Source organism: Trypanosoma theileri (assembly GCF_002087225.1).
Source record: "Trypanosoma theileri isolate Edinburgh chromosome Unknown TM35_Tth_76_V1, whole genome shotgun sequence".
Lineage (NCBI taxonomy): Eukaryota > Euglenozoa > Kinetoplastea > Trypanosomatida > Trypanosomatidae > Trypanosoma > Trypanosoma theileri.
The window spans coordinates 15,689-26,271 of NW_021639918.1; the positions used below are offsets into that span (position 1 = coordinate 15,689).

At 41.0% G+C, this 10,583-nt stretch overlaps 5 protein-coding genes across 5 annotated transcripts; all 5 read left to right on the top strand.

Annotated features, from left to right (window-relative positions):
- Nucleotides 1-1,764: 1,764 nt before the first annotated feature.
- Nucleotides 1,765-2,724, top strand: TM35_000761040 (uncharacterized protein; the record flags this gene model as incomplete). Its single annotated transcript, XM_029031312.1, has 1 exon — nt 1,765-2,724. The coding sequence occupies one exon, from the start codon at nt 1,765-1,767 to the stop codon at nt 2,722-2,724; it is 960 nt and encodes a 319-aa protein (XP_028877387.1).
- Nucleotides 2,725-3,552: 828 nt separating this feature from the next.
- Nucleotides 3,553-4,398, top strand: TM35_000761050 (uncharacterized protein; the record flags this gene model as incomplete). Its single annotated transcript, XM_029031313.1, has 1 exon — nt 3,553-4,398. The coding sequence occupies one exon, from the start codon at nt 3,553-3,555 to the stop codon at nt 4,396-4,398; it is 846 nt and encodes a 281-aa protein (XP_028877388.1).
- Nucleotides 4,399-4,993: 595 nt separating this feature from the next.
- Nucleotides 4,994-6,022, top strand: TM35_000761060 (uncharacterized protein; the record flags this gene model as incomplete). The annotated part of the gene is made up of 1 exon (XM_029031314.1): nt 4,994-6,022. The coding sequence occupies one exon, from the start codon at nt 4,994-4,996 to the stop codon at nt 6,020-6,022; it is 1,029 nt and encodes a 342-aa protein (XP_028877389.1).
- Nucleotides 6,023-6,840: 818 nt separating this feature from the next.
- Nucleotides 6,841-7,755, top strand: TM35_000761070 (uncharacterized protein; the record flags this gene model as incomplete). Its single annotated transcript, XM_029031315.1, has 1 exon — nt 6,841-7,755. One exon carries the CDS (start codon nt 6,841-6,843, stop codon nt 7,753-7,755), a length of 915 nt encoding a protein of 304 aa, XP_028877390.1.
- An 812-nt stretch (nt 7,756-8,567) lies between these two features.
- On the top strand, nt 8,568-9,653 carry TM35_000761080 (uncharacterized protein; the record flags this gene model as incomplete). The annotated part of the gene is made up of 1 exon (XM_029031316.1): nt 8,568-9,653. One exon carries the CDS (start codon nt 8,568-8,570, stop codon nt 9,651-9,653), a length of 1,086 nt encoding a protein of 361 aa, XP_028877391.1.
- Between the last annotated feature and the right edge of the window lie 930 nt (nt 9,654-10,583).

Sequence of the window (10,583 nt, forward strand, 5' to 3'; positions counted from 1 at the left end):
CGTGATGATCTTTCATCTGTTCGTCCAGGTGGTACAAAGGCTCCTGGCAGTACGAAGGAAATTCAAGGTGTTAGTGGTTTGCCTGGTGCAGATATTAAGAATGGGAATCGTCCTGTTGTGACCAATAGTGTTACTAAAGGTGAAATCGGTGTTTTGAACAGGAACGAGATGGATGGAGAGCAGAAGGTGATGGAACAAAAAGCTAGGTAACACATTAGAAGTTCAAACTCCTTTGAACGCGAGTAAAACGGAAACTGTCCTATCTCCTGTTTCTGCTGTACAAGATCACAGTGACGATAAAACGGATGTGGTGACAAAGCAAACAGAGAATACTCAGAATCAGACGCTACTCAGTGAGTCAGTTCTGATTGGTTCTGAGGGTCAACAAGAACAGATAAAGGAAACCACAGAAGTTCCTCAACAACAAGATAATCACAATACAGAACCGAATGTCACAGGTACAACAAGTACAGACTCCCATGTTATTACTGACTCAAACCCACATCCTACTACAGACGCATCACCTAGTAAAATAACTCAATCTGGTCTAGCTACTGATGATTCAAACACAATAAATAACACGAGCACAGAGCCCAACAGTACCACTGATAATGTGACAACGGCAGAGAATGAATCAACAAATGATGTCAATACTGTGGGTGCATCAGCAGAAGGGAATACCACAGCGAACACGACCTCTGTCACTCTCAATACCACCAGTAACGAAGAATCAATCTCAACTACCACAACCACCACCAACACCACCAATATAATTCCTCCTCTCCCTGCAATCAGCAATAACACCATAATGCCAAATGTGAAGGGTGATGCTGACAGCAGTAGTATCAGCAGTTCTGTGTGGGTGCGTGTACCACTACTGATTGTGGTTACACTGGCCTGTATTCTTGTATGCTGATTGTAATGGTGATGGTGTGACTCAGGTCATCCTTTGTTTTCTTTTCTTCTTTTTTGCATACAACCACACTACAGTCTAACTAATCTTCCACCTGTTGGGATTTCTCTTGTTTTTTTTGTTTCTTAATGTTAATGTGTTGTTTTGTGTGTGTTTTTGCTGTCTGTGTGTTTATCCTATAATTATTATTATTGCTACTCCATTGTGTGTGTGTGTGTGTTCTTGGAGACTCTCACTCTGTGTGTGCACCTGGGCTTGCACTGTAATGATGATGAACTGCTTTTTTGCAGTGGGAAAAGGAAAAATAATAACAGATGAATTTATATTTATAATTGCATATACACACATATAGACTTACACCCATAGTTGGTGTGTATTTCTGTGTTTTTTGGGTAAGTTGGGCTAATGGTTAATACCTTTGTTTTTTGCTTGCGTGGTTTTTTGGGGGCGTTGTGTTTTTTGCCCTGCACCGTTTTGGTATTCTGTTTTGTTCAGAATAGAAAAATAATAATAACTGTTACACAGAAGGTAATGTTTTGCTATCTTGACCAACGAATGAAGAGCTATATTTTGGTGTATTTTCTTCTCTTGTTTGGTCGTACGTATAATTTATTAAATCATTTTTTCTCTTCCGTTTTTATTGAGATGTTCTGTTTAGCATTGGGTATTGTGTGTTTTGTTTCTTTAATTGAACACTGTCTGAGTGGTTGTTATGGCTTTATGTTTGTTTTCTATGTGTGCGTAAATGTATTTCTTGATGTGGAGCAATGATTTCCTTTTGTTGGTGTTTGTTCTCTCTCCTTTGTAATTGCTCATGATAGTGATCCCAGATAATAATAACAACAACTCTTATGATACCAATGCGCCACCTGCTCTGTGTGTTGGTACTCTCATTCTGTTGTGTCTGTGGATGTGTGCTGGCTACTGCAGGAGGTGAGGCTGATAGAGTTGGTGATGCTTTAAAGACCCGGGATGATGTTCCTCATTCAGAAGATGCAGAATCAGAAATTCATCAACAATGTGATGCCGAAGGGGAAGCGACGGAGAAACGTTGCACACAAAAGCCCACAGAAGAGTTGCCTCTAGAACGTAAAATAGTGAATCAGCAAGGCCCTGATCTCAAGAGAGATTCACCAGACACTACTTTAGAGATAAAAGGTAACGGTACTACACATACGCTCAACAGTTCTCCACAGAGCCAATCCCAACCACAACCTGATTCTCCTAAACCTGCAGAAGGTGTCCCTTGTTCCACTAATTCTGCTGGTAATACTGATCCTAATTGTCGTGCTCAAACGACAGCAGAATTGTCTTCTCCATCACCTTCTGAAAGAAGTCCTGAAGGTGAACAGGATCCTCCAGGTGCTGGTGCGAAAGATATTACCGATAAAGAAGGTGCTGCTGGTGCTTCTTCTGCTCCTGCTGCTAAACCTGATCCATCCGCTCCTGAAAGTGATGGTGAAGTGTCTGTAAGTAAAGGTCAACCTGAAAGCAACAGCAACAGTGCAGATGGAAATGGCACCACAGAAAACTCTTCTTCCAACAATTCGGACACAGGGAGTACCAGTAATTCTGATGCTGCAAAGAATGATAATGGAACTTCACCTGCAGGGAGTGAATCAACAAGTAACCCAAGTGCTGCGGGAAGTGGAGACACAACCACCACCACCACTACAACAACAACACTTCCTCCTGAACTCACAAACAACAAGAAGGGTGATGCAGACAGCAGCAGCAGTATCAGCAGTTCTGTGTGGGTGCGTGTACCACTACTGATTGTGGTTACACTGGCCTGTATTCTTGTGTGCTGATTGTGTGATGGTGTGATGTGACTCAGGTCATCCTTTGTTTTCTTTTTCTTTTGCATACATCCACACTACAGTCTAACTAATCTTCCACCTGTTGGGATTTCTCTTCTTTTTTTGTTTCTTAATGTTATTGTGTTTTTGCTCTCTCTGTGTTTATCCTATAATTACTATTATTGCTACTACTCCATTGTGTGTGTGTGTTCTTGGAGACTCTCTCTGTGTGTGCACCTGGGCTTGCACTGTAATGATGATGATGAACTGCTTTTTTGCAGTGGGAAAAAAGAAGTAATAACAGATGAATTTATATTTATAATTGCGTATATACACATATATAGACTTACACCCATAATTGGTGTATTTTTGTGTTTACTGGGTAAATTGGGCTAATGGTTAATATCTGTTTGTTTGCTTGATGATTTGCTTTTTCTTTGTGTGCTTTGTCCTGCATTGTTATGATAATCTACGTTGAATAGAGAAAAGAAAAAAAAATAGTAATTGTTACACATAATTTCATTATTGCTTATAACCACCAGCATACCCAGCTGTCTGTTTTATTGTATGTTTATTGGGCATTTCTTTGTGTTTTTAATTTCTTTTTTCATTACTTCTTGCTTTTGTTCGGTTTTTTTTAGTGGTACATCTTTATTGGATTCTTTATTGTTTATACTGATGTTTTAGGGTTGTGTGACTGTTGATTTTGCTGTGTTCCGTTTTACCACCATCTGTTTTTCTTTCTATTTTGTGGGATATTTTTTTATTTTTATTTCTCTTTTTCTCTGTTACTTTTTTCCGTGTCATAATGAAGTAAAACAACCAAGAATTATTCTTGCCATGATGATGCGAACCGTTGTGTGTTTTCTGGTTTTTCTGCTGAGTGTTGCCTCTGTCTGCATGGAAGCTAACGCGTTTACGAATGAACCTTTTGTGGTAGCTGGAGATGGCAACGGAGGTGATGTCTTTACAGCCCTCTTTAATGAAAACCTTCATCCATATACCCCAGACTGTGCTGGAAGTTCAAACTTGTGTGGCAGACCTGTTACGCCTGAGAAACAAATTCCGGCTGAAGATCCTAACTCAGTTCCGACGGATCAAGAAAGGCTTCGTGCAGGAGAGAGACTCTCTACCACTGAAGAAACTTCTTCACGACGAGAACAAGATGCTGGGAAGGAGATGGATAAAGAAAAAATAACACGTGCCGATTCTCCATCCGCCGAAGATGGTAGAGGTGATGACATTGTGGGTGATATTCCTGCCCCTCAACCGGGCCACAATAAACCTGGTACTGGAGGTGAACCCAATCTTGGAGAACAAATCCAACCTCCAGAGTCTACTCCACCTACACAAGGTAACCCAGGATCATCAAATAACAGAGGGGATAACAGTACAACGGGCGATTCTAATCCCACCGAGCAAGCATCTCCTGCAGAGGCAAGTACAACTAACGCAACAGCTTCACAAGAGAATGGCAGTGTTGATTCAACAGCCACCAACACTAATACTACCACTGAAGCACCGACAACAACAACACTTTCTCCTGTACCCAACGCAGAGATCAACACTATTACTTCCACAGTTCAGAAGAAGACTAATGTTGACAGCAGTGTCAGTTCTGTGTGGATGGGCACTGCAGCACCGTTGATGATTGTGGTTGTGTTGTTCTCCGCTACTGTGTGCTGAACAGTGGGACTCATCTGAGGAGAAATAATAATAATAGTTATTCTAATATAATTGCGTACATCCCTCATGGGTGAATAAACTAATAATCTGTTTACCAGCTTTCTCTTTTAATTGGAATTTCTTTTTTTTTACTCATTAATTCCATTGCTTGCTTTTACTGTTGTGTGTGTGTGTGTTCTTTTTTCTAATAATTCCATTACTTGCTTTTCCCGTTGTGTGTGTTTGCAGAAAACTGGGCTGTTCTGCTCACTGACGGTATACATCTCTTGCTAGTACACACAGATGTGTGTGTGCAGTAATTTAATATACATAAACTAGAGCCATGGGATATTGTGTGTGTTTGGCTCTCTCTCTCTTATTTGGGTATGGTGAGGTGTTCTCTTTTTCTATTAATGGGTACATATTATAACTACAAGCGGACTATTCCTTTTTTGGTTGCTTTACTGTGCAATTACTGCTTTTCTCTCTCTTACTGTGAGTTATTGTTGTACTCTTGTATGTTTGTTTGTTTCTATTTTACTTTTTTTTCATCTCCAGACTCCATCCATTAGACCTGTGAACTCAAGTGACGAGAACAAAAAAAGAATTTTTTTTTATGATGTTGCGCCATACGTTCTATATACTTGCTTTGATTCTGAGTGTTACCTCTTTATATGTGGTAGCTGCAGAGGGTGATCGTGATGAACTTGAAGCTGAGAATACTCGTCTTTACGATACGATTGAGCCCCGTTCATCTGGTGTTGGGCCTCAGGGTCCTACGGGTGCTCGAGGTCTTGATGGTAGAGAAGGTCCTCCTGTTAATTGTCCTCGTACTGACGGTGCTACTGACGGTACTTGTGTTAGTACTGCTGGTGGTTTATCTGATGGTGGTGATGATAGAGGTACTGATGATATGATGGGAATATCTATTCCTCCTGGTAGTGTTGTTGTGCCTGGTCCTGGTGGTCAAGAAGCACAAGTGCAAGGAGAACAAAGTAAAGAGGCACGTGCAAATAAAGGGAAAGGTGAACTAGCTGTGAGGATTGAGGGATCTGAAGAAAACGACAGACAAGAACCAGTCAGTAAAGATTTATCTCATTCTACAAGCCACAGGAATCCCGACGCACTTGAAAGCGAACAGACTCTTCTCGTGGAAAATGGTAGTCAAGGTGAAGCCGGTCCAGCCGGCAATAATGGACAATCTCAAGAAGGTCATCTCACACCATCTACATCCTCTTCTACGTCACCCAATACACATTCCGCAGATACATCATCTGACAGCAGCAGAACTGAACCTTCTCCCAGTACTTCAGCCACACCAGCTAATGGAGGATCAGAAACCACAAGTGCAAGGAATGACACTCCAGCGGCAGGAAGTGAGACTACAAGTAACACCGAGGATGGAGAAAATGCAGAACCAACAACGAATACCTCAGCGAACACGAACCCTGACACCTCCAATGCACCAAATAATGAAGAATCAACCACTACCACTACTACTACCACCACAACACTTCCTCCTGAACTCACAAACAACAAGAAGGGTGATGCTGACAGCAGCAGCAGTATCAGCAGCAGTTCTGTGTGGATGCGTGTACCACCGCTGCTGATTGTGGTTACACTGGCCTGTATTCTTGTGTGCTGATTGTGGTGGTGATTGTGTGGTGTGACTCAGGTCATCCTTTGTTTTCTTTTCTTTTTTTTGCATGCATCCCTACAGTCTAAGTAATTGTTCACTTGTTGAGATTATCTTTTTCTTTTTGTTTCTTAATGTTATTGTGTTTTGTGTGTGTTTTTGCTCTCTGTGTTTATCCTATGATTTGTATTGCTACTCCATTGTGTGTGTGTGTGTGTGTTCTTGGAGACTCTCTCTGTGTATGTGTGTACCTGGGCTTGCACTTTGATAATGATAATGATGAACTGTTTTTTGGAGTGAGAAAAAAAAGAAATAATAATAATAATAATAACAGATGAATTTATATTCATATTTCCGTATATACATATATAGAGACTTACACCCATAGTTGTTGTATTTCTGTGTTTACTGTGGAAGTTGAGCTAATTGATAATATATGTTTTTTTACTTTTGGATTGCTGGCATGTTTTCGTCTTTGTACTACAAGTATTGATAATCGTATTTGTGCTGAGATGAAACATTATAACAGATATACGTTCGTATTCGTAATTGCTTATTGAAGCTATAATAACTTGCTCTTAGCAGTTGTGATTGTTTGATAGGTAGCTGTTCAGGAGCTTAACTGCTTTTCCTTTGTTTTCTTTGTTGCTGTTTATTTTGCTCTTTATTATATTGTTAGTTCTTTTTTGATTGACTCGTGCTTTTTTTATATGCTCCTTAGCTGTTATTCTTTGTCATTTGTAGTCTGACGTTTTCTCTTTGCTCACATTTCCGTTTTTCTTCTTTAACCATTTTATGTGAAAAATGAAGAATAACTCCTATTTTTGATGATGATGCGATCCGTGTTGTGTTTTCTGGCATTTCTTTTAAGCGTTTCCTGTGTCTATGTGTCGGCGGAAGAAGCTCGTGGTTCTCACACGCCTCCCACTAAGGCTGAAAAACCTGAAGGTGCATGTAAAGACTCCGAAAAAAAAGATGGATCTTGCGCATCTAGAGTATCGGCTGCTCCTTCAACTGGTATGTCTCCTGCTACACCTCCCAAAGCTCCTCAGCAGCTTGGACTGGGTGCTTCATCTGGTCCTGTAGGTGCGGCTCCCACTGGTCTAGGTACAGCCATTACCACGACGAGAGGTGACACTGCAGCACTTCCAGACGGACAGACTTCAAATCGTGATCTGAAGAACGCAGAGGGCAGGGAAGCAGGTCCTCGTGAAAACAACCCACAGCCAGGACTATCATCATCGTTATCTCCTGATCAGCAGCCACATGATGGTTCAACTATGAGTGGCTCTGAGGGTCAAATGAGAACGAATGGTGGAACTACAGAAGACACTCCACGACGGAACAGCAACACAGAAACGAATACCATAAGCACAGGATCTCAGAGAACTGATGACTCCACGCAAAATCCTACTGCAGATGCACCACCAGCAGAAATAACCCCATCTGATTCACACTCTGGTGACTCGAACACAGCAAATAACCAAAGCACAGAGTCTAACAGTACCACTGATACCGTGACAACATCAGAAGGGAGTGAAGGAACAAATGACGAGACTGCGAATGCTGTGAATGAATCAACCACCACCACTACCACCACCACAACAACCACAACACTTCCTCCTGAACTCACAAACAACAAGAAGGGTGATGCAGACAGCAGCAGCAGTATCAGCAGTTCTGTGTGGGTGCGTGTACCACTACTGATTGTGGTTACACTGGCCTGTATTCTTGTGTGCTGATTGTAATGGTGGTGGTGTGACTCAGGTCATCCTTTGTTTTCTCTTTTTCTTTTTTGCAAGTATCCCTACAGTCTAACTAATCTTTTACCTGTTGGGTTTCTCTCTTCTTTTTTCTTGTTTCTATTAATGTTAATGTGTTTTGTGTGTTTTTGCTCTCTCTGTGTTTATCCTATAATTATTATTATTGCTACTCCATTGTGTGTGTGTGTGTGTTCTTGGAGACTCTCTCTGTGTGTGTGTGCCTGTGGGCTTGCACTATGATAATGATGATGATAAACTGCTTTTTTGCAGTGAAATGAAGAGAAATAATAATAACAGATGAATTTATATTTATAATTGCGTATATACATACACATATAGATTTACACCCATAGTTGGTGTATATTTCTGTCTTTATTGGGTAAATTGGGCTAATTGTTGAAATATCTGTTTCTTTGGTTGCTTTTGTTTACCTTGTACTGATTTGCTTTCTGAAGGAAAAAGAGTAACTGATACATATTTATTCATAATTGCTTATGCACAAATGCACATCACGGGCTCTGTGTTATTTTTATGCAGTTGGTAGTTTTTTTGTCTTTGCTCGTAATTTGTTGATAGTTTTTTTTGCGTGGGCTTTTCTTTGTGAGGTATCTGTTTATTCTTCTTTTTTTTTGAATTTGTTGGTGTTCTTCTTGTGAGTGATTGTTGCTTGATTGTTGCATCCTTTCCCGTGTGTCTGTTTCTAATTTATTTTACTGTTGTTATATTTTATTGTTTTGTTCTTAAACAGTTCATATACTTACGAAACCAAGAGGGGATTAAAGTTTTTCGTGATGGTGCTGCGACGTTTGTTGTGTTTTTTTGCTCTCCTGCTGAGTGTTCCCTCTCTCTGCACGTCCGCTAGCGGGGCTGCTGCAGCTGCTGAAGCTCTTCCTCCTGAATCTCGTTGCACTTCTGCTCCTTCTGGTGATTCTCGGCCTGATTCTGACTGTCCTTCTTCTTCTGGTGTTCATCCTCCAGGATCTAGTGGTTCTTGCCCCACTGGTACCCAACATTGTCCTGCTCCTGATGCTGCCGCTGCTGCTGCTGCTGCCTCTAAAACTGCTACTGGTTCATGTCCTGATACTGGATCTACTGGTGCTGATACTGGTGATACGTGTACTTCTCCTGCTCAAGATGCATCTGGTGGTAGTAATGGTGGTAGGGATCGATCTACAGCAAGAGAACATGATTTAACAGGAAAAGCAGGTCAAGCTTCTTCTGGTGAAGGTGCTGCTGCTGGTGAAAGAGGTGAACAGGGTCCTGCTGGTGCTGGTGCTACTACTTGTCCTGATGGTGATGCAGATAATCCTAATTGTTCCAAAGATACAACATTACCAAAGGGTCCGGTTAAAGCGGAAGGCCATGCTGAGGCTTTACAAGGTCAAGATGCTGCTCGTGGTGTTGGTGCACCAAGTATAGGGTCTGCTGGTGAAGCAGGTCGCGCTGGTGCTCCAACTCAAGAGGAAATTCCGGACCCTCGAGGAGAACAAGAGGCTGCTGCACCTACTGATCCTGCTACGAGACCGGAGACACCTGCAAGTGCACCTGACACTGGAATCAGAAGCAACAATGAAGGAAGTGAAAGTGAAACATCACAACCTCCATCTTCTCCTAACGGTACAGCCCCAGCGGGTGATGCTGGTTCTAATCCTGCATCGAATGAAGATGGTACATCTGAAGGGACGGAAGCAACAAGCAACATCGAAAGTGCAGAAAATACAGATACAACCACCACAACCACTACCACCACAACACTTCCTCCTGAACTCACAAATAACAAGAAGGGTGATGCAGACAACAGCAGCAGTATCAGTTCTGTGTGGGTGCGTGTACCACTACTGATTGTGGTTACACTGGCCTGTATTCTTGTGTGCTGATTATAGTGATGGTGGTGTGACTCAGGTCATCCTTTGTTTTCTTTTTCATTTTTTGCATGCATCCCTACAGTCTAACTAATCTTCCACCTGTTGGGATTTCTCTTCTTTTTCTGTTTCTTAATGTTAATGTGTTTTTGCTCTCTGTGTTTATCCTATAATAATTATTATTGCTACTCCATTGTGTGTGTGTGTTCTTGGAGACTCTCTCTGTGTGTGTGCACCTGGGCTTGCACTGTAAAGATAAGGATGAACTGCTTTTGCAGTAAGAGGGAAAAGAGAAGAAATAATAACAGATGAATTTATATTTATAATTGCGTATATACACATATATAGACTTACACCCATAGTTGGTGAATATTTCTGTGTTTACTGTGTACGTTGGGCTAATGATTAATATCTTTTTCTTTGCTTGATGATTTTGCTGGTGCGTTTTGTGTGGTTTGACCTACACCGTTTCGGTGATACGTTTTGTTCTAATGGGAAACAAATAATTGTTATACATTTATATTTATAATTGCATGTGAACTCGGACACAACCATAGCTAATTATTTTTTACATTCGATGGTTGCTCTGATCGTGCTATTAATTTGTTGTGTTTTTTCTTTTGTTTGGTACTTGTTTGTGTTGTGCACCTTTGTTGGGCTCTTTATTATTTGTGCGCTTTGCCTTGTCTTGTGATTTTGCTAAGTTTTGTTTTTATCTTTTTCTCCGTTTTTCCTTTTTTGTTTTTGTGTTTATCAATTTTATTCTGTATTGGGTTCTCTTAATCTTTTTGTTCTAGAGTTTTGGCGACAGTGAACGATTCAAGTAACTTTTTTCGCATGATGCTTCTGCGACGACTGTTGTATTTTATTGTACTGTTTTTGAGTGTTGCCTGTGTGTGTGTGGCGGCTGGAGAGGAAAAAGGTCCTTCTTCTGGCGGTAGCAAT